Source organism: Phalaenopsis equestris, unplaced genomic scaffold (genome assembly GCF_001263595.1).
Source record: "Phalaenopsis equestris unplaced genomic scaffold, ASM126359v1 Scaffold000757, whole genome shotgun sequence".
Lineage (NCBI taxonomy): Eukaryota > Viridiplantae > Streptophyta > Magnoliopsida > Asparagales > Orchidaceae > Phalaenopsis > Phalaenopsis equestris.
The window spans coordinates 23618-44883 of record NW_018165197.1 but is presented as its reverse complement, the minus strand read 5'-3'; the positions used below and the strand labels follow the sequence as shown (position 1 = coordinate 44883).

General features: G+C 35.2%; 1 protein-coding gene across 1 annotated transcript; it reads right to left on the bottom strand.

Annotated features, from left to right (window-relative positions):
• Positions 1-1224: 1224 nt before the first annotated feature.
• On the bottom strand, positions 1225-16020 carry LOC110030739 (sphingolipid delta(4)-desaturase DES1-like). The gene is made up of 2 exons (XM_020733629.1): positions 15695-16020; positions 1225-2357 (listed from the first exon to the last, which is right to left on the bottom strand). Exons 1-2 carry the CDS (start codon positions 15860-15862, stop codon positions 1527-1529), a joined length of 999 nt encoding a protein of 332 aa, XP_020589288.1. The 5' UTR covers positions 15863-16020; the 3' UTR covers positions 1225-1526.
• Between the last annotated feature and the right edge of the window lie 5246 nt (positions 16021-21266).

Genomic DNA, 21266 nt, shown 5'->3' with positions numbered 1-21266 from the left:
AGTCCTTTTAAACTTTGGGATCTATCTTATGCAGCAGTTCCAAATCCTTTCCTCCTTCACCATCTCCTTCTATTGACATCCTCACAGAAATTATTCTGACGTTCCTCTGAACCAAAAAATAAAATAAAAAAAGCTTCGCCTCGCCTGTTTTTTCCTACCTAGAGCTCAAATCGCCGCAGAACACTCCCGAAACTGACACCCACTTCTCTGGTTTTGCAACAAAGAACTCCAACTCCTATCGCACAAATGGATTGCATCAGTCACCTATTCCACGCATGAAGATCTCCTCGATGCCTTTGCAGTTGGGCGACTGTAGCACAGCGATCCCATTGCATCCTCCCTGCACAAATCCAACCGCAAATGTATCTTTCCCATTTCATTAACACTTGAGCTTATATAGAACCTTACAACATTTACAAATAAATCTCTAAACTTCTTCTATTTATAAATAGAACCCCATATTAGGTACAAATCTCAACAATAATTCATCACTATGGGTTTCTCCATGATTGAAGTGTTGTCGTTATGGTTTCCGATAGTGGGTTGTCTCCACTGCAAAAAATTCTCATATCCCTTTGCACTTCCATGACAACTTCCTAAAATGCATTATTTAAAGATTGCATTTTGTGGGTGAGAGCGAATAATGCCTCCCAGATGATTTCCTATTCAAGATCTATACCGTTGATAGTTTGTTTGTTGGCTTCTGCCATGACTCTGATACCACTCTGCCCAGGACAGATGGGATTTACACAAAAAGGAAATCAAGGAAGAGGAAGAAATAAAAATGGGGGAGGATGGAAGAAGAGATGGCAAAAAGCAGCAAATTATTTATGTTGGGATTCTACACAGGAATTACATATCAATTAGTTGTCCCACCTTTCACTATTCTTATATATACTCACAACCAAAATTCTGCTGATACGGCCTTAATAATAAATTAGAAATTTGTAAAGGATATATAAGTCCTTCCTGGAAGTAAAAATCTCAAAACAGCCCTCTTGCTAAAATCTCCGCAACCTCTACACTAGACCAGTTACTGATTCCATGCAAATTTTGTTACACTTTACGCTTGTACCGTACTTGTAGGACGTTGATGGAAAATAAAATAAAATTTTCTAAAATATCGAATCGAACACTCATCTTTAACAAGGGAAAAAAAAATTTTCCGTTAACCAATCATCAAAATCTCCGGCAAAAAGAAAAATAAATCAAATATGAACGGGGAGGATGCACTTCCTTTTTACTATTTGAACATCAAATAAATGATATTAGAACAAGAACCACACAACTGAACACATGAGATCAGTCGTTACAAAAACATTCAGGTTTATAAGAATGATTATTTAAAAAATGATATAAATATAAAGAGAACATCGAATTTGGTCGAGCCAAGCAATAGAGAAATGAATGATTCCCTCACTACTAGAACAGGCACCACTACAAAGCCCAGAATTTGAAGTCACTGGAACACGGAAGGTAGCTTTATTTGCACGAGGAATTTCCAAAGAGAAACAGCAGTGAGTAACCTACTCTGGTTTCTTCACCTTTGTAGCCACCTTCCTCTTCATCCGGCTGAAGGGACCTACTGTTCGATCCATGATATACATGTAGATCACCTGGCTCCATGATTTGTATGATTTCAAATTCATGTAGTATTCCGGAGCTATCTCCTTTAATTTATGAAGCCTGCTTCCTGAAATCCTGGGGAAATCATGGTGCTCATTATGGTAACCAACACTCCATGTCATAACATTCAGTGGACCATAGTAAGAATAGGTCTCCTGTTCAGGATGGAACACATAATGCTCAGAAATGAAGTGACCAGCCATTGGATGCATTCCTCCACCAACAAAAGTTGATAGAATAAGATAGGCAAGAGACTTCCATCCCCAGAAATATACCATGTAGAAGTCCAGGGAAAACTGGATTAGCAGGTTGATGAACTCCCACATTCCTGGTTTCTTTGGCTTGATGAAGAGGGGCCGGAATGCATAGAAGAAAAGTTGGAAGATGACCCAAATGGATTTGGTGATGGCATTCTTAACAGCATGAGCTTCGGTGTAGCTAGGGATGTCCATGTCAATTCCATCGACTCCTTGGAAACGGTGGTGCTCAAGGTGGTACTTTTGAAATGTGACGGACATTGGAACGCCAATGGGGAGATTGGCAAAAATCCCCAGCCAGCGATTGAGGCTTGGTGTTGAGAAGGCTAGGTTATGGCTAAGCTCATGAATGGCAAGGAAGAGATTGTGGTTGAGGAAGGAGCCAAAGAAGTATGCGACTGTGAGTATCTTTAGCCAACCATCATTGCAAAGGCAGGTTGCAGTCCATAGCTGAATGAGAACAGCAGCACTAATCTGCACTCAAGAACAATGGATGTTATTACATGATCATCAATCAAGTTTTGCTTCTTAACTTCATAGCAGGAAACAAAGACAGCTTGTCATTATCATCAACATTATCACATCCCATTCCTTCTCAGATCATGGTTTCTTGATTTATCTACTCTGTGTTGCAAGTGTTTTAAGCTTAGTTTGTGCATTTTTTCCTTAATTTTTAATGACATTATGTCCATTTCATTTTTTTCTAAAATCCCCTTTCTCTACCTTTCACATTAAGCCTACCTACCAAACTTACCAGTGCAACAAAGGTATTACATCATTACAGAGTATGAGGGAGAGGTTAAAAGCCCACACTGCCGAGTTGTTCAAAATGAAAATAATAATAATAATCAGCTCTTAACATATACATACTCTTATGGCTCAAGACTACCAATGAAACCAATATCAGGTGCCACCACTTACAACTTTCTGATATAGCCTAACCTTATTCTTCAAAATTTTACCGCTTAAGCTGAATAGTCTCATTGCGACACAAAACCAAGATATTAATAATTGTTTCCCAAAACTTGAATTCTAATTAATGTTTCAAAATTTACCTCACTTTTTATAAAACCTCATAACATAATATTTTTTAAGCACTTGTTTATTTTTATCATCCAACATTAACAGCAAGTAATAATTGTTTGCCAAAACTTGAATTCTAATTAATGTTTCAAAATTCACCTCACTTTTTGTAATACCTGATAACATAATATTTTTTCAGCACGTATTTATTCTTATCATCCAACACTAACTGCATGTTATCTTTCAATAATTGTTTCATTTATTTATATAATCATCAAACATTAACTACAAGTTATATTCCAACGACTGTTTCTTTTATTTATTTTAATCATCCAAAATTAACTGCAAGTTATGTTCCAGTAGTAAATACAGGTCCTTACAAATAAATTGTTTTATCATTTGATATTTGACTAGCCTCTTTATTTCAATAACTAGTGTTAGGGCTTATCGCAGAATATGACAATGGAGAAATAGGAGAATGAGAAGTTTGATGATTCATAGAAATATAGGGATTGGTAAAAAAAGAGGCATGTTTTGCAAGTTTGGCAAGGACTTATACAAGCACTAAAAAGTTATTAAAAGAAGCATGAGACTATTATTATGTAGAAGAAGAAATGAATTAAAAAGGTCTCTCGGGGATCCATCTATCTTTGGCAAAGGACTTGGCAAATATCTATAAATGTTGCATAATTGTGGCTCATATTGGATTCTTTGTATATGCCAAAAAATCTATCAAAAAAATTTCATCCAAAGAAGATGCACTTTCTTTGGATCTTTCTCTTAAAAGCGTTTTTATTACTGCATATTATATGGAGATACTATCTTGGAGAATGCTAAGAATTTATTACTTTAAGATGTTATCGTTAAGTTAGTGGGTGTGATATAATAAGAAGGTTGAGTGATTATTGGTTTGAGAAACTAAATAAAAAAGGGTCTAATTAAAAGCATTGAAAAAGGGTTTCATGGAGTTACAAGGATGTGGCCTACATATCAAGAAAAACTATCAAACTTTGAAGAATGAGCAATATTCCAGCATATGCATTGAGAATAGAAGTCATCACAAGCTGCCATAACGCAAAGTGTTGAAGTGCAGATTTATGTAATATTATTTTAACAAGAACAAACTTAGATGGAGTGAATAGTTGATTTTAGACTAAGCCTGCTCGTATAAATTGTATTTATATAAAGTTATTTTCCACTTATAAGCCATGTACTTGTGTTATATTTACATGGGAAAACAACAGCGCGCACAACAGCTAGTTTTGACATAGTGAAGTCAAGGAAACATGCTAGTGTGACTAAAACATTAGCATCAACCATGTACCAAATCTCAAGAAGAATCTAGTATCTTAGAGTGCACTCAATGACGTAATAAGAAATATCTTACAAGATGTTGAATGTCATAAAATTTATAAAGATGCTTGGGTTGTTAAAAAGGCTTCGAAGCTCCATGAATTATATGATTTGTACAGTGAAAATTAGAGTAGAGCTTCTTCATCGGCATCATCTATATTCAAGCATCATGGTTCAAGGAAGCACAAAAATTTTGCTTTATATAGAAAGGGTTCCAAAAAGATGACCAAGCAAAGGTGAAGTTCATTAAAGGTGATTATGTGAATTGAACTCAAGTTATACAGTTTGTCCCATGCCAGGTTGTACCATTACGGCATTCAAGTAAAGGAAATAACCATTTTGAGGGTTCCTAAATGCAGTGGTCAATGCACTTTTAATATCATAGGGGCTACCTCAACATGCTAGTCATTTTTGATTTATTTAAGTTTTGCAATGCTAAAACATTTGTCTAACTTAACGAGCTTAGTTTGGAGAGGAGTCATAAAGAAAATCTAAAATATATTACCAAAATAATGAGTCGAGATAAAGAATCATCAAAATTGTCACATATAGTTGAATGCAATGACTTAATCCCAAGAGTAATTATTTATAAGTAAGAAACAACAATGAATTTGGCAAATTTATAACAATCATGCTAATCAAATCAAATTTAAAATGGCGGCTATGAGATACCATTATTAAAATGGTACTCATTTCGTTTGTTATCTTACGGTAGCATTATTCAGAACAATGTCAAAATTTTCAATAAGAGACAGTGCATCGTTTCAAAGTGTGTGCAACCAAAGTTTACTTGGATGGATCCATGCATCTAAATATCTCATGCACAATAGGTAGAAGAGCAACTGTGGTGTTGTGTTTAAGGAGCATTCAGATGTAGATCTTTCATGGTATGTTTTTTATCTCCATATTTATTATACCTGTGTCTTTTTTCCCGGGTGAAATGAGGGCAATGCCAAACTTTTTCAAGTTTGAAAGAAATTGCATGTGAGACAAGAAACAAATTACATTTTTAGAGAAAGAAAACAAAAAAACCAACAACGGAGATACAAATGTAAGAAAAGAGAAGTGTTGAAAAAAAAAAATGTAATAATATAGAGCTCAAAGGTATCCGTACACAGAGAATGGATCCTCAACTATCTAGAAAATAGATATTGTAGTAGCAACCGCAACATAGACTCAAAAGAGTAGAATAAAGAAATTTTCATTCTAGCTAAGTAATACTGCAAATAGTAATAGCTAAACAATTCTCCATATGACCTAATAAGATTGTTGTTCGGTAATAATATACCACTGAAAATCAGTAAATAGGGAGTGCAGAATGTCCAACAGTAATATCAGTAGGAAATTCAGAGACAAAACAATCCAAATATTCCGATAGCGCTGGTTGAGCCACTTGAAGTTTGGATAACATCATTACTCTTCCAAAAAAGAAATGTATGCACAAAAAATCCAACAGAACTTTCATAACAGCAATTCAGAAAAACGAGCAAGGTATCAGTGTACTCCTTAGTATCAAAAAGATTCCACACAAAACAGATATGAAGACCAAAAAGAGTATATGCATAAAAGCAGGTGTACTATCGGTTCAAAAGTACCATTAAGCAAACCAAATATAGCATAGGAGCATACTCAGATAAGGTCATATGCCCTAATAAAGCTTTTTTAGAGATACATCATAGAGATCAACAAGCCTTATGGGCTCCGAAGATCCATATCCAAAGATCAAGTTATTTTCGAATTAAGCCCACCTATTGAAGTGGCCAAGCTGAGCCCACCTGCCGAAGTGAGACGAACCACAAAGAAAGACCATCATTACGATCGCCTCACAACTGCATCACAATCTTTTCACCAAGATACTGCAGACAAGAGCAGTACCGTACGAAATATAGTTTTATATTTCTTTCTCGTGTATAAAAGGAGATCAAGAGGCTCTTAAAGGATCCGCCTTTCAAGACCTAGAAAAGGGTTTCACTCTCTCTCTCACTCTGTATCTCTAATGCGTTATGGGGGAAGAAGACATCCTTTAAACCATTCCCGACAGCACGGGGATCCTAAAACAATATTAAGTGATATACACAAGCTCTAACAAAACATTCATCATCTTCTCTTATTCCTTCCTCCTAAAGATAGGGTTATTACAAGGTTGTATGAACTCATAAATAATACGGGACCCTACATACTAAAAGGATTCAATATCCTAAAAAATGCGGTGAGTGTGAAGTTCGTACTCAAACTCTGCAAGGGATCCTTCTAGCATAAGGAAGAAAAGATAATCGAACGCACCAAAGAATTCATGACACAACATAACAAATCTTTTTTTCACTAGAGAGCTCAACGAATTGTTGTAATATGAGTCTTGGTCATCTTCAGAGATCAGTAACTTTCATCCTCCCTAGGAGTCATTGGAAGGCTACACCGTATTTCCCTTTGAACTGCAGCAACTTAGTAGGGACTTTCCACCCACTATTATTGTGAATGAAGTATAATCGCTTCTTTTAGTCACAAGGCATTTTACTTGCGGTGTCAGAGAACGTCAAGCTTGTCTGAGAAAGTCACCATATCGTTGTCCTACAACTCGGAGTAAAAATATGTCGAAACAGATTGGCAAACCAGAACAGTCCCTCTAGGCGAACATACATGATGACGGTCATTACATTCGTAATAAAGTTAGATTTGACCTGAGTCAGCACAAATCCAAAAAATTTTAGAATATCTCCCACCTCATTTCACAAAGGAAACCTAAAACCTGAATGAAACAGATAAAAAAAACACATCTCATGTTGGTGAATGGTATTGGGATCCTCATCCCTCCTTGCTAGCCTTAAGATACTTGAATTGTTGAACATGTGTAGAGATTGTGCTTCAGCAAAAATCTTTTCATCCACGTGAGTTCCTTTTGAGAGCTTGGTTGTCAAGAAAGATCTCTTTGAACTGGCTTCCATAGTCATTAGGAAGCTATCATGAGAGAGTAAAAAAAGAAATGCTCGAGCAAGCAAGCGAGAGACACAGCGGTGCCTCTACTCTCTTTACAAAAGTATAAATGTAAAATAATCTCGCATTGATACCCACAACTGGAATATCAAGAGATATGGACCCCAAATAAATAATAAATTGTCCTTTATACCAAAAAGCACCCACGAAGGAATTGAAACCATCAAAAGTCATGCCAAAAACTATCAAGTTCTGAATAAGGAATTTTACATAGACTACAAATCTAAAAGCAGTCACAATACGTGACAAAGAAAAATATCAAATTCAAGCATTTACATATCCACGAATAAAAGAGTAAAACATTATTTTTTTATGTCATCCAATGAAATTAATCCTAATTGAAGAAGATAGTGAATAACAAATTGGCCATCATGCAAAAAGATGTCCTAACTATTCAACTCAGTACGATGTCAAATCACAACCAACTCTCTCCATCGCCTCTAGCTACCCCAAAATGTTGAGAGAATATTTCTCCAATATTGCCTCTAGCTTGACAATCCGTTTGAATGATTTCAGGTCAGCCGTCACCTCTTTGGCCTCAAGGTCGGCGATATGCTCCCTGGCATCCTACTAGTACTCCCTGACCTCAGACAAGACATCCTTCAGCATGGTCAGGCAGTTCTTCAAACTGCCTTGCTTAGCAACAAAGCTCGCCTCTAGTGCTAGTGAAGTGCCTACCTCCGATCCCTCAAGCCTCCATGTACCTTCAACTCAAGCAAGCATCACTTTGGGATCCAAAATGGCGACCCCTTCTACGTTTGATCGGCATTCAACACAACCGATTTCGATAAGGGCTTAGCATTGGTGTCACCCAGTTCCAAGCCCTCCACCTTCCTCCTGTCATTTTTCTATAAATGCGATAAGAGAACACATTCAGCAAGGAAAGAAGCCCCAATCAGACAAAATAACATTGTATTACCTCCGAGAAACGAACCAACGTTCCCCAAGTGTAAAATCTCGCCATCTTCAGTGCGATCCTCGGAAGGGCGTTCATTAGCCAAGGAAAACTCCCCAAAGAAAGTCGCTAGAGTAGCCTATTATTGATCAACATACTTCAACCAAATACAAAGATAGATGCACATCCAAAAAGCACACAAGGCCAACAGATCAAAAAGCATAACATACTTAGTTCTTGAACCTAGTTCAACAAGAGCCGTGCGGACAGCTTACTTCTGCTTTTTGAACAATTCAAAAGGCGGACCCTCTAACGGGCAAATCCCAAGAGGAAATGGCGATGCCCAATTATCCAAGGCAGCTCCACTATGTCCACAACCAAATCAGACACCTTCACGGTCTCTAAGGAGAAATCACGTACCTCCCTCTATGGCATTCCACTCCCCGGAATGCTTGGGTTTCTTCTGAGTTCCCTCCTCTCTAGATTTAATCTCCCTTAACCTTTGTTACCAGAGTCAAGCTTCAAGGCGTGATCACGAAATCTTCATCCCTTCAACTGTGTTTCTATCCATCACGAAATGTTGAAGTTAAAGGATTTCCAAAAATCTAAGCAAGGAGTTACTCTTGTTCAAATGGGAACTTATGACTTCTGCTAAACACCCTTTTATAGGCCCCATAGGGAGGACACCTTTAAAGTTTACTAAACACCGCAGTTAATGCTATATTCTAATGTCAACTCTCTTTCCAACATAACTATGTAACACAGACACTAAGAGCCCATATCCAAAATCAGTACAAATATGATATGACAGTCATTATCTGACAAAAATATAATCATGAAAGTCCTAATTCCTATTCCCAAACAACTCGGGTTGCAAATCTTGGTTATGATAGACTGTAAGGTCATCAGGTCTCAACAGATAGAACCAAAGATTCATAACGAACTCTTTCTCGCAGCATACTCACCCATACACTTAAGAGACTACCCCTGTAAGTATAGCACAAATTCATCCCAGGAGAAGGTCAATCCTGACTCAGAGATGAGAGTAAGACGGTAAACTTGAAGTAAACCCAGATTAAGGAAAATTGAATTATAAATCAAATTGCGTTCACAACAAGAAATGAATAGTATTATAATCATGTGAAGCAGAGAATCCTAGTCGAAGAGACGAGAGAATCGAGGACCTATATGTATACTCAAATGTAGCCATATACCTTAAAAAGGCTTTTTCAAGGATATATCATAGAAATCAACAAGCCTTATGAGCTCTCGAGGCCCATATCCAAAAATCAAGTTAATTGCAAACCTACGAACCACTGGGGAGACCATCATTACACACAAGGACATGTGTCAATCATCATTACCCGCATTGCATTCTTTTCACCAAGACACTGCGGAGAGACGGAATACCGTGTGAAATATAATTTTATATTTTTTTTCTCTCATGCGTAAAAGGAGATTATAAGGGCTCTCGAGGGATCCGCCTTTCATGACTACTCTCTCTCTCTCTCTCTTATCATGGGAGAAGTAGAGATCCTTCCTTTAAACCATTCCCGACTGCCCAAGGATCTTGAAAAAATATAATGTGAGAAACAAGAGCCCTAGCAAGACATCCATCACCTTCTTTTATACATTCCTCCTAAAGACGGAAACTTCACCAAGTTGCATGAACTCACGAATAATACATGACCCCACATCCTAATAGGATTCAACAGTAGGGGAAGTGATTCAGTGTGGTAACTGTTCCAAAAACCATGCTAAAAATGGGTAGAAAGTAGCTATAAGAATGAAGAACCAAAACCAAGTATTATATTCGATAAGACAATCCAAAGTAAATGTAGTATATGTCTGAGCCAACCGAGAGCATAAAAAGAGAAAAATAGGAAGGAAAATGGGAATGCAATAGCTGCTCTTAAATCCCCAAAAGAAAGGAGCATTGATAAAGCAGAAAAGACAATACAAAACTTTAGAGAGAAGATTTAAACCAATAAAAGTATAAAGCCAAGAGCAATAAAGCATGATGTTCATATCAGCCTAATATAAAGGCCACCAAGCTATCCTTTAAGTTTTCTACGAAGTTAAGAGCCTCAGAGTAGCAAAAACCATCATATAACATTGTGACTTTGAAAATAAAATGAGTTAACCCAATCATATAGAGTAGATCAATCACAGAATTGATCGCCATATGCTCCAGCCAACAATACGAAATAAAGCAGCAGTCATTTAAAGTATAAGTTACGAATAATGGGAGGAAGCTCACCTTTAAATTTCTAATTTTACTCTTTTGCTTGATAGACAATAAAATTTTGTTGATAAGGATATTATTAGGAGTGTTATCATTATTGTATACTCTAACACTACTTTCCTGCCAGAGAGAGTGAGCTGAAAAATAAACAGCAAAAATAAAGAACTTCTTGGTCACATTGTTGTTAAAGGCTTTAGCATGATGAATAATTTGAACCAGATTGCATCTATGCTTAACGAAATTACCAGTAGGAATGCACTGTTTGATGATGACAAGGGAAAAAAGATAACTCAAAAAATAGGTGTGTATGAATCTCATGTTGATCTTTATAGAAACACAATCAGCTTTAAAATGTCTTCCTCTAAGACTGAGAATATCAACAGTTTTCAATCCTGCAATTTTATTTTTCTATGTTATTAACAGCATATTTAAAAGAGCAACCTTTAAACCAGACCAAATTCCACCAATCAGCCTTAGAATGATTCTCATAGTAATAAGAGGATGGGAAAAACTGTCAAGAGTGTTAACTTTTTCTTTTTTGTACAAGATGAGGCATTATAAAATAAGAATAAAATAAAAAAGAAGAGAAAAATAAATAGAGTCCGGCGATCCTTTAGAAATGAGCATGGATTACAATACAAGGATCATGAAGAGAAAGATCTAACGATATAGAGTCACGGTTTGTGTGTCTTAAGTTCTTTGCTACTTGTGGGTCATACATAAACAAATCTAAGGATACAAAACCTTGATCCAATTGCCTTCAATTCTTTGTTATGATTGGAGCAGCAATTTAACAGTCCCCCTGAACCTGGATGATAGAGATCTAGCATTTCATGTTTGCTAATGATATTTTTAAATGATAGGTTTCATAATTCTTTGGTGAATAAGTCTCAAAGAACACATGGAATACAAATAAAACTACTTTAAACTTTCTATTTTTAAAGTGACTATCAACCTCAACATGCTTAGTATGATTATGTTGTACATAAATGTGTGCAATATTGATGGTAAATTTATTATCATAATATATTTTCATAGGCTCTTTCTACTTGATTTTTAAATCCTCAAATATAATTTTAACCCTTTTAGATCCCTTGCACAATGGCTCTAAACTCGATTTCTCTTGATCTTGAAACCATAGGTTGTTTCTTGCTTCTCTTTATTATGAGATCTCCTCCTAAGAATGGATAATACTCTCAAATAAATCTTCTATCACCGATGATACAACATAATCTGCATCTGCCTTTTGTATAAAACTCATTTTTATGGGCTTGATTGAGATATATGATAATTTTATAAATAGCTTGAAGGTGTGAACTCTTTAGGTTTGTATATGAATTAACTAACTAGACTTACTGTGAATGTGATGTCAAGACAAGTGTGAGATAAGTGAATTAATTCTCTCATTAATCTTTGATATTATCTTGTATCTACATCAGCTCCTTCATCAAGGTCCAGCTTTGATCCTAGTTCAATTGAAGTTTCATATGGCTTGCATTCTATCATCTTTGTCTCTTTCAGCAGATCAATAATATATTTATACTGAGAGTGAAATATACCATGTTTAGATTCAACGACTTCTATTCCAAAGAAGTATTTGAGTTTTCCTAACTCTTTGATTTCAAATTCTTCAGCAAGCCTTTTTCTAAGAGTTTTTCTATCTTGTGTATCATCTGCACAACAATCATATCGTTAACATACATAAAAAGGATTGTTATATTATCATCAAGATAGTATGATCTCTTTCACTATGTTTGTATCTAGCTTCTTTCATAGCCTTTGCAAATCTGTCAAACCAAACTCTTGGTGATTGTTTTCGTCCATATAGGTCTTTTTCAATCTACATATCTGATTCTTTTTGAAAGAGCTATCAAATCTTGTTGGTGGATTTATATAGATCTCTTCTTTGATATCAACATGTATGAAAGCCTTTTTTTACATCATATTATTGTACAAGCCACCCATAATTTGTTGCTAGAGATATTAGAATGTGAATAGTATTTATTTTTGTCATAAGAGCAAAAATTTTTTTTATAATCAATCTCATATGATTGAGTATATCATTTTACTACTAATCTTATTTTATAACTTTCTAGGCACCCATCTGCATTGTATTTCACCGTGAAAATTCATTTACAACCTATTGTCTTCTTTCTCCTTGGTAATTCAGGGATCTCCCATGTAGGATTTTTTTTCTATTGGTATTGGTTTATTTTTTCAAGTGCCTCAAATAGAATTTGTGGAATAGAAATATAATTGGTATTGATGTTCGTTAGAAAGTCTTTGTGAGATGAAAAAAATTTATTAAATAAGGTGTAGTGAGTGATGGGAAATAAATGAGTGGTAGTGGACTGAGCAATGTTAACTAGTAACAGTTTTAAGTCCTGAACTTGCTGGAGATATTGGCAGGGCTTGTTCCTTCTCGCATGACCTAAAGGGGGATAGTTAGTACAAGTTTTTCTTTTGAAAGAAATTTTGTTACAAATATATTAAGATGAAAGATTATCAAATTTATCAATGAGAAGGAATTTTTTTCCTTGAAGATGAGTACAGATGAAGAAACTATGGGATTTATCAAAAATGGCATCCATTGAAGTAAATTTTTTTTTAGGTTAATGATAGCACTTGTACCATTTTTGTATGACAAAATATCCAATAATTATATGCAATGCATCCAAAAATTTTTTAAGAGATCTTTGAGAAGTTACTCATATTAAAGAATTTTATCAAATAATTTAATTGTCTTTTGGAATTAATTACTCTTAAGGGTATTCTATTGATTAAATAGATAGTTATTTAAACAGTTTCTCTTTAATATTATTTTGATATTTGATTGTGTAGGAGAAGTGTCCTAGTTACTTCCAAGAGATTATGATTTTTTCTTTGTACTACCCTAATTTGTTGCACATGTTAGGGCAAGAAGATTGGTGGATAACACACTCACTTTAAGAGAATTATGTTAACAAATGATTAAAATTATTCCAAGCATTATTAGTTCCTCTCTTGCTCGAAAAATTTGTATGGATCATTGAATCCTCACAATAAGACATTTTGAGATCTTGAAAGTAGTTCAACTCTAATTAGTAAAACTTAATGGAGTTAAAGTATTCAATGAAAAAAATATTACCTTTCCAAATGCCAAAAGATCATTAGCATCTGTTAGTTAAATGAAGATGTCACTTTCTGAGTCCAAGAGTTTAGAAAAGGCATCCATAAAAATAGTAAAGATAAGTGTGAAAGGGACACCCATGTCTAAGGCCTATAGTAGTGTAAAAATAACGATTAAAATTGAACATTTATGAAAACTCATAATTCTCATTCTATAAAAGAGAAATGAATGTCCAATTTTGTCAAAGGTTTTCATAAAGTTAGTTTTAGAGAAAAATTGCTTAGGAGTGACCAGTAGAATTAAAAACATGTAAACGCTCATTAGCAAGAATGATATTGTCAACAATATCCCTTCCAGAAATAAACGTAGCTTGGGAGATGAATAGGGGTAGGTAGAAGTGATTTAAGCCTATCCATAAGAAGCTTAGCAGTGACTTTATAGGTTGTACTGCATAGGGAGATCTATCTATAATCATTAAGAGATTCAGAATGGGAATTCTTGGAGATAAAGTAATGGCAGAATGTTTAACCTTATCAGGAAGATTGTCTGTATTTAAAAAATGTTTTTTGGAAAAAATATATGATGGGAAAATAACAGACCAAGAATCTTTAAAAAACATAGAGATGAACCCAACGGGACTCGGGGTTATATCAGAGCCATACAAAAGAAAGCATACTTGATTTCTTCCTCGGTGAAATCTTATATAAGAATTTCTTGCTCTTGGTTAGAAAGAGAAGGACCAAGATGAAGATTAACATAAGTGGCTGGAGTATAGGAATAAGTGATAGCTTCAGATGCAATATCCTCTAGAGAGTAAATGTAAGAATTGTTGGATAGAAGCTTTCTAATAATTTTTTTGTTATTCTTGTATTTGATTCTCTAATATAAGGATGTGCTTTCATGATCTTCTTGAGAGAGTCAAACACATTTAGCTCTTTTAGTAATCCATTTATTTTCACAAATGAAAATTTAAGTGATTTTTTTTTTCTAGTAGAAGAGCTTCAACAAGTATATCTTTACAAAAGGTTGCTCATCAAGCTTGGAGTAAATCTGCTTTTGGATGTCTTTAAACTGAGTAATGAATTTGACAATATGGTTGAAAAAGCTCTAATTGCCACTTTTAAGAGCAACTTCAACATTTTATTTCATAAAGCAAAAAGGGGATCACCATTCACTGGAATGTTCCGGACATTAGAGACAGTGCTAAGAAAATCTGAGATGGAACTCCAATAGTTCTTGTATAAAAATCTGCATGCCAATTGAAAGCAATTGCCAAAATAAAGGAGCGGTGAGTGATCAGAGGGATATAAATTATTTCCTCTCGGTTAGGATTAAATGTGATGGAAACACAAAATAAAAAACAAAGATATCAAAAGGAATCAAATTTCAGGTATTCAAAACTACAGTAAAAAATAGCACCAAAGGAAAAATCAAAGGAAAACCTATGGCAAATAGATTTGCGTCAAATGGCTAAAATCAGGTTAGAAATTTTGCACAATTTGGTTGAAATAAAAGCTCATGCAGTGCAGAAACCACTGAAAGGCACTCCCTATAATAAGTTCACAAATGAATTCGAGCCATAAATATAATTAAAATAAAATAATAACCCGCCCTGCAACCTTAGAAGCCTAATTGTCTTGATTAGTCAAACGAGCTTTATTTCCAGTTATTAATATCGACATGGGTAGGGCTTATAGTTATAGAAAGAAACGTTATGATTCTTCTCAATCCACATCTGCCTCACAGCAACCTCAAGCCCATATGCCGCATTTAAGTAAACTCAACAAGCCCAACATCGTTTCAGAAAAGTATAAAGTGCATATTACAAGCTTCAATTCCCCACTAAGTTGATGAAAAACAAATCAAACTCCGGCATGTGGCAATCAAACCCCAATTTTAAAATGCAAGTTGCACACCAATAGGAGAGCATTTCGCAAGCTTGATCTACGTAATTATAAGGATGCCAATTTTAAAAACTGGGAAAATTTGTACGTAAGGCATTGGAAAAAAATCTGAAAAATGGAGAGAACAGTTCAATCATCCACGAGAATCTCATCAAAGAATTTCCGGTCCGATGCAGATATTCGAAAAACAAAACCGCATTTTCACATAAAACAAAAAATGCGAGCAATGCGGGGAAAAAAACGATAATTAGGCAAAAAGTGCTACAAAAATCATGATGATCCGATTCGGACCTTGATGAAAGCCCAGGGATCGGGTCCAAAAAGCTCTCGAATCTGAGGATACTTGGCGAGGATCTCTTTTCTCCGTGAGGCATGGGGCTCGTCAGTGTACGACCAGAAAAAATCTGTAGCCATTACCCCTTCATCCTGGGAATCTCTACTCTCACCTCCACGACCCATCTCCTTCTTTCCTCTCTCCTCAACTCTCCTCCGAAATTTAAAGTTCGATGGAAACAGAGAAAGGAGGGAGAGCTGGTCCCAAACCTGTGCGCGTCGCCCTTGTTCCGTTCTCTCTCTCTCTCTCTCTGTCTCTTTATTACATTTCGTTTTCAACCAGAAATGTGGAGGGACGGTGAGTTTTCCTATATTTAAAATAGATCAGAATAAGCCAGAGAAGTTTGGAACACACAAAACAAGTAGAACCGTACGCAGAAGAGAGAGAAATTCACTTCAATCTTTGGCTGTTCATTGCAGTATATTTAATTCAAATATAAATTATTACATTTTGAAATTTCAATTTAATAAATTGTAAGGGTTTTAAATCCTAGAAACCGTATCCATTCGCTAAGATATTATTTGGCTTGATGCATTGATGGAGTAGGAAAAATCATGTGAGTTTTAATTTTCCTATGTATAATGCATTAAAAAGTTATACACGAATAAGATTAATTTTATTACATGCACGATTAAAGTACTTTTGACGAGATCTTCTGTGAATCAAATGGCTCCGAGCGGAGCACGTGTCACCAATTAGAGCTTTATAGGAATGAACGAAGATATCAAGAGGTCGGATATTGATCGAGCGAGCGACCTAAGGTCAATCGACCCAGAGGATAGCTGACCATAAGTCAAGTATCGATCGAGCGACCAACCAATGGTCAACTAACTCGGTGGACGACCACAGAGGTCGGGATCGGTCGAGTAGCCAAATAAGGGTAAACTGGTCTAGATGAGCAGAAACAGAGGTTGACCAATTCGGATACCACTCCGATAAAGACAGGCCAGCAAGAGGATAATTTATCATATAGTCAACAATTCCATGGCTTAAAGCTTATCGTTTGGGATCAACTGATTAAAAAGTGACAGAGCTGTAATTGACATTTCATACTATTCTCCTAGCCCTCTATAAATAAACGAGCATTATATATAGGGGCTATTGAAACTATATACGAAATTACCTGATTTCTTACATCTATTTATATGCTTCTCTCTCCTTCTCATACTTTATTTCATGGGTGTGATTTATGGGCAGATTTGGGTTAAACGCGCTAAAAGGTGTGGTGAGTGTTGATCATGCCACAAATAAGATGAGTAGCAACCCAAGGAGAAGAACATTAACATAGAAAGACTGTAAAACAACATGGATTGTATCAAGAATTTTTTGTCCAGCAGATCAACAAACTCAAAGAACAAATGATGGATGTAATATGGAATGACTGACTCAAGAGAGAGTACAACTGCCACGATCAATAGCATCCTAACACTTGTAGAGAGGGAATGCACCGAACACTAGAAGAATCATGTTGCCCCTAGAACAAGAGCAAGATATGCACTACCCTGATAACAGAGGATTGACGCCACTCAACCACCGCAAATACGAGTGTATCAAAGCTCTAAGACCGTCATAGCAGGAGAACTTTTTCTCCATAAAGTTCTCAAAAGTTGAACACCTCAAACGTTTTAAGATCCTTGCTTTAGAATCTTATCGGGGATGTTCAAATGTTGTCAATCATATCAGCCCTTTTCGAGTTGGTCATGTGCATGGTGAGGATAAATGACATGTTGCGGTGACAATTATTCTTCACCACCTTGTGGAAGTCGGCTCTTTAATGGTTTAATGGCCTACCTTTAGGGGTGATTATGTCATTTGTTGTCAAATAACATTCATCACACAGTTTGATAGCGCGTAGAAGCCCTATAAGAACTTGAAAACAATTTTGTAGATATAGGGCAGAGAAAATCCATACATGCTTTCATCAACTACTTCAAGAAGGAAATATTGGAAGTTTAAAACTTGGAGCTTACAGTCGCCCATGCAGCTCTTGACTAAGGGCTAAAGGAAGACTCATTTTGTTATGTGTTGGGCTTACCATGCCACAAAATGTTAGCTAGTCATTTCCTCTTTGAGTGCTGCTAATTCGGCCTATTTTTTAACCATTATAACATCTTGGCATGCAGTCTCTTCTTTCATTTCCCACTAGCTGACTCAGAGTCTCTCTTCTCCTTCACTAGAGTACTATGAGCCAAACTAAGTAAATATTCGCATTACAATGTTGTTTTCATACTCTCAATTATTGCAATGTGGTCTTAAAGCTTGATGAAATGCATTTTCTCTCTCAAAGAGCCCGAGTTGGTCACCAAAAAAGCCAAAGTACTCTTGACGAGTATTCTTACTTAAGATGCCATTCCTGGCTCAATTCAACAAGAGCCCTTGTCCCATCTCGATTCATAAGAAAAAATTGACCCCCCATATTGATGGTGTCCCAAGGAACTATTGTAGATGGAGTTTCAGGCAAAAACATTCACCTCTTCTTCTCATGGTCAATCCATTATTCTTTCAGGTGCATACCGGGTTGACCATTTTTTCCTTGAAATCTCCTTCCCTTTTCCTTTTTCAATAGGCTCGATCGTTGAAGTTTCTAAATGATCCGCTACATACTCTTCTATCATAAGGACTCCAGGGTTAGCCACACAAGCCACCTCATAGTGGTGACATAGAGCAGGCTCCTCTTCTTCAATATACTCCTCTTCTTTTGCAACACTGCCCATTACTGTCAAAGGATCGACAACATCATGAGCCAGTGGGAGATCATCATAATCTGTTCAAATATGGTACAACTCATTCTATCTTTTTTACCTACTTTTGTCAATAAAATAGAATGATAACCAATTAATCATTACATAACTCTGAGAACTAAAGATTCTTCCATAAAAAGATTTAAGATTAAGGACGTGTTTGGTGCCTCATTATTTAAACTTCTCATCTCCAAAAAAGTTATCGCAGTGTTTGGGAGATCGGATTTTACCACCATTTTGCAAAAGTTCAACTGCAAATCGGTGAAAGCCAAAGTATAAAAATCCTTGCCCCTTCCCAAGTCTTAGTTGTCACATGTGTGCTTAGGGCAGAAACTCGTTTTCACGCTTCCCTTTGTCCGTTATCGATATCGCTGCCAATCTCTGTATAGTTCTCTCTATCTCATTTATTTTTTGTTGTGGTGGTTTGAAGGTTTTTATTTTTGGATTTATTTTATTCACAATGGTTTAAAGAATTTTATTTTTGGCTTTCCTCAGCTTCCTTGCCTTATTCAGCTTCTATTTTGGGGTGGTTTGAAGGTGCATTGCTCTTTATTTTGAAAATTTATGTTGATTTATGTCATTGTCTCATCCAGTTGCTCCTTTTTTATATTCAAAGTGGAGATCCATTTCATCAATAGAAATATGATCACATCTACTTCATTGAACATTATAAATGTTATCTCATGTTATTTATGCCTCCACTAGAAAATTGAGTTGATCATATGGAAATCTTGAATTTCAGTTGTTAAATAAGTTACATAAAGTGTTTTGCGGCAATTGAATTTCATTGCCTGTTGTTCAATCCAAAGAAACAGTTTTTAGAGAGAAATTAGAGCGATGGTTGTTTTATCTGAAAAAATTTGGCAATTGGAAAAGTTTATGATTTGATGCAAACTTGAAGGTTAGATGTCAGATAAGTTATCACTTGCCCTTTCCCTCCAACTCAACAAGAGAAGTTTTGGAAAAAGAAATATATGTGCATTATTGTTTTTTGGAAATCCAAGTTGGATCTATTTTATACATTTAAGTTATGATGCTAGGCGGTCAATTTGCTTGATGTTGCCTCTTCCTTAATCCCAAGAAACATATTTTGGAGAGAATTTTATGCACAATTATTATTATTATTATTATTTTGAGAAGTTATACTTTTGGGAATGCATTTATGTTTATGCAATCATGAAGGTTAAATGCTAGATATGTTATCTACTTCAATTTCTCTAATGTTGAATTAAAAAATGTTATGGAAAAAGAAAATATATGCACACTATTATTTTTTTGAAAATTTATGTTGCATTTGTTTTATATATGTAATTTATGATGTTAATTTGTTTGTCGTTACCTCTTCTTCGATCCAGAGAAACATTTTCTAGAGAAAAATTTTAGAACAATTTGATTTTTTTTTATTTGAAAGGTTATACCATTAGGAATTTCTTTGTATAGATGCAATCATGAAGTTTAGAACTAGATAATTTATCAGTTTATATTTCCATTCTGCTCAATCAGGGGACATTATGTAAGGAGAGGAGATATATTTGCATTATTTTTCTTCTTTCTAAAATTTTTTGCTTGACTTGTTTAATATATTCATATTCTGATGTTACATGGTCAATGCCTCTTCTGTAATACAAAGAAATGCTTTTTTCTTTATGAAGAGAAATTTGAGCACAATTTCTTTTAAATAAAAAATGTATATATACCATTGGGAATGTCTTTATGTTTATGCAAATGTGAAGGTTTGATGCTACCTCATGGTCAATCAGAAGAAGTTATGAACTTGGAGATATATGTGCGTTGTTCTTTTTTTGAAAATTTGAGTTAGTTTACTTTATATGTTTAGATTATATTGTTAGGTGTTCAATTTTCTTAATCTTTGATACGCCTAAAATACATAGTATTTTTAGACACATTTTTATACCTATTTTTGAGATATTGCGCTTTAATGGATGGTATTTTTGTGTTTTTTTTTGTAGATACAAGTAAAAAAGGGTGAAAAATGCTTAAAGGAGTGAAAAAAAATCAAATTTGGAGCCAAAAGATGAAAAATGTGCAAAAGAGTTTTGGCGCCTAAGCGCCAGGCCCTAAGACCGCCAGAGCTGCAGATTAAGCGCCGGTTAAACAAAGAAGGCCACGCCTAAACGCCAGAGGACCCGCGCTTAAGCGCCAGTGACAGTTATTGGGTGAGTAAATTCGGTTTATGCTAATTTTGAAGAAGTTTTTGAGACACTCATTGTTCTATTTTTGTAAATTTGAAGAGGTTTTTGAGGCACCTATTGATGGACGAAAATTATCACACCACCATGGACAAAAATTATTGCGAAATGATGCATCTCTTAGGGAAATACATCGAATCTAGACATATTTTGAAGAGAAACCAAGACACCTTTTGAAAAATTATAAAAGAAGAAAGATTGAGACTTTGAGAAGAGTCCTGAAAAGGTCCAAAAAAGTGTGTGTCCTGAAAGTATTGAAAAGTTTAGAAAGTTCTTATTTGAGGAGTTAGTTCTGAGAGATTTTCAGGCATTGCTTTTACTTTTATTTTATCCTTTTTGTTATTTTAATTTGAGTGATTGTAAAGAGAAGAAAATCAAAGGAACTTCAAGAGTTTGGTGGAGGACTTGAGATAAGTTTTTATCTTTCTGTTTTGAGACTACTTTTGGTTTTAATTGAGACATGTTGTTGGTTTGACAATGATTTCTTCTTTTAAACTAAAGTGTGGTTTTGTTTTCTCCATGGATTCTGAGTAGTTTTCTTTATCTTTCTTCTTAAAATGATAAATAATTAAGTTTTG

What these genes read in the sequence shown, in the direction of transcription:
- LOC110030739 (XM_020733629.1), bottom strand. Translation starts at nt 15,862, where the DNA reads ATGGGTCGTGGAGGTGAGAGTAGAGATTCCCAGGATGAAGGGGTAATG. An exon ending in ATCCCTGGGCTTTCATCAAG is followed by an intron (nt 2,358 to 15,694) that starts GTCCGAATCGGA and finishes TCTTGAGTGCAG; the next exon opens with ATTAGTGCTGCTGTTCTCAT.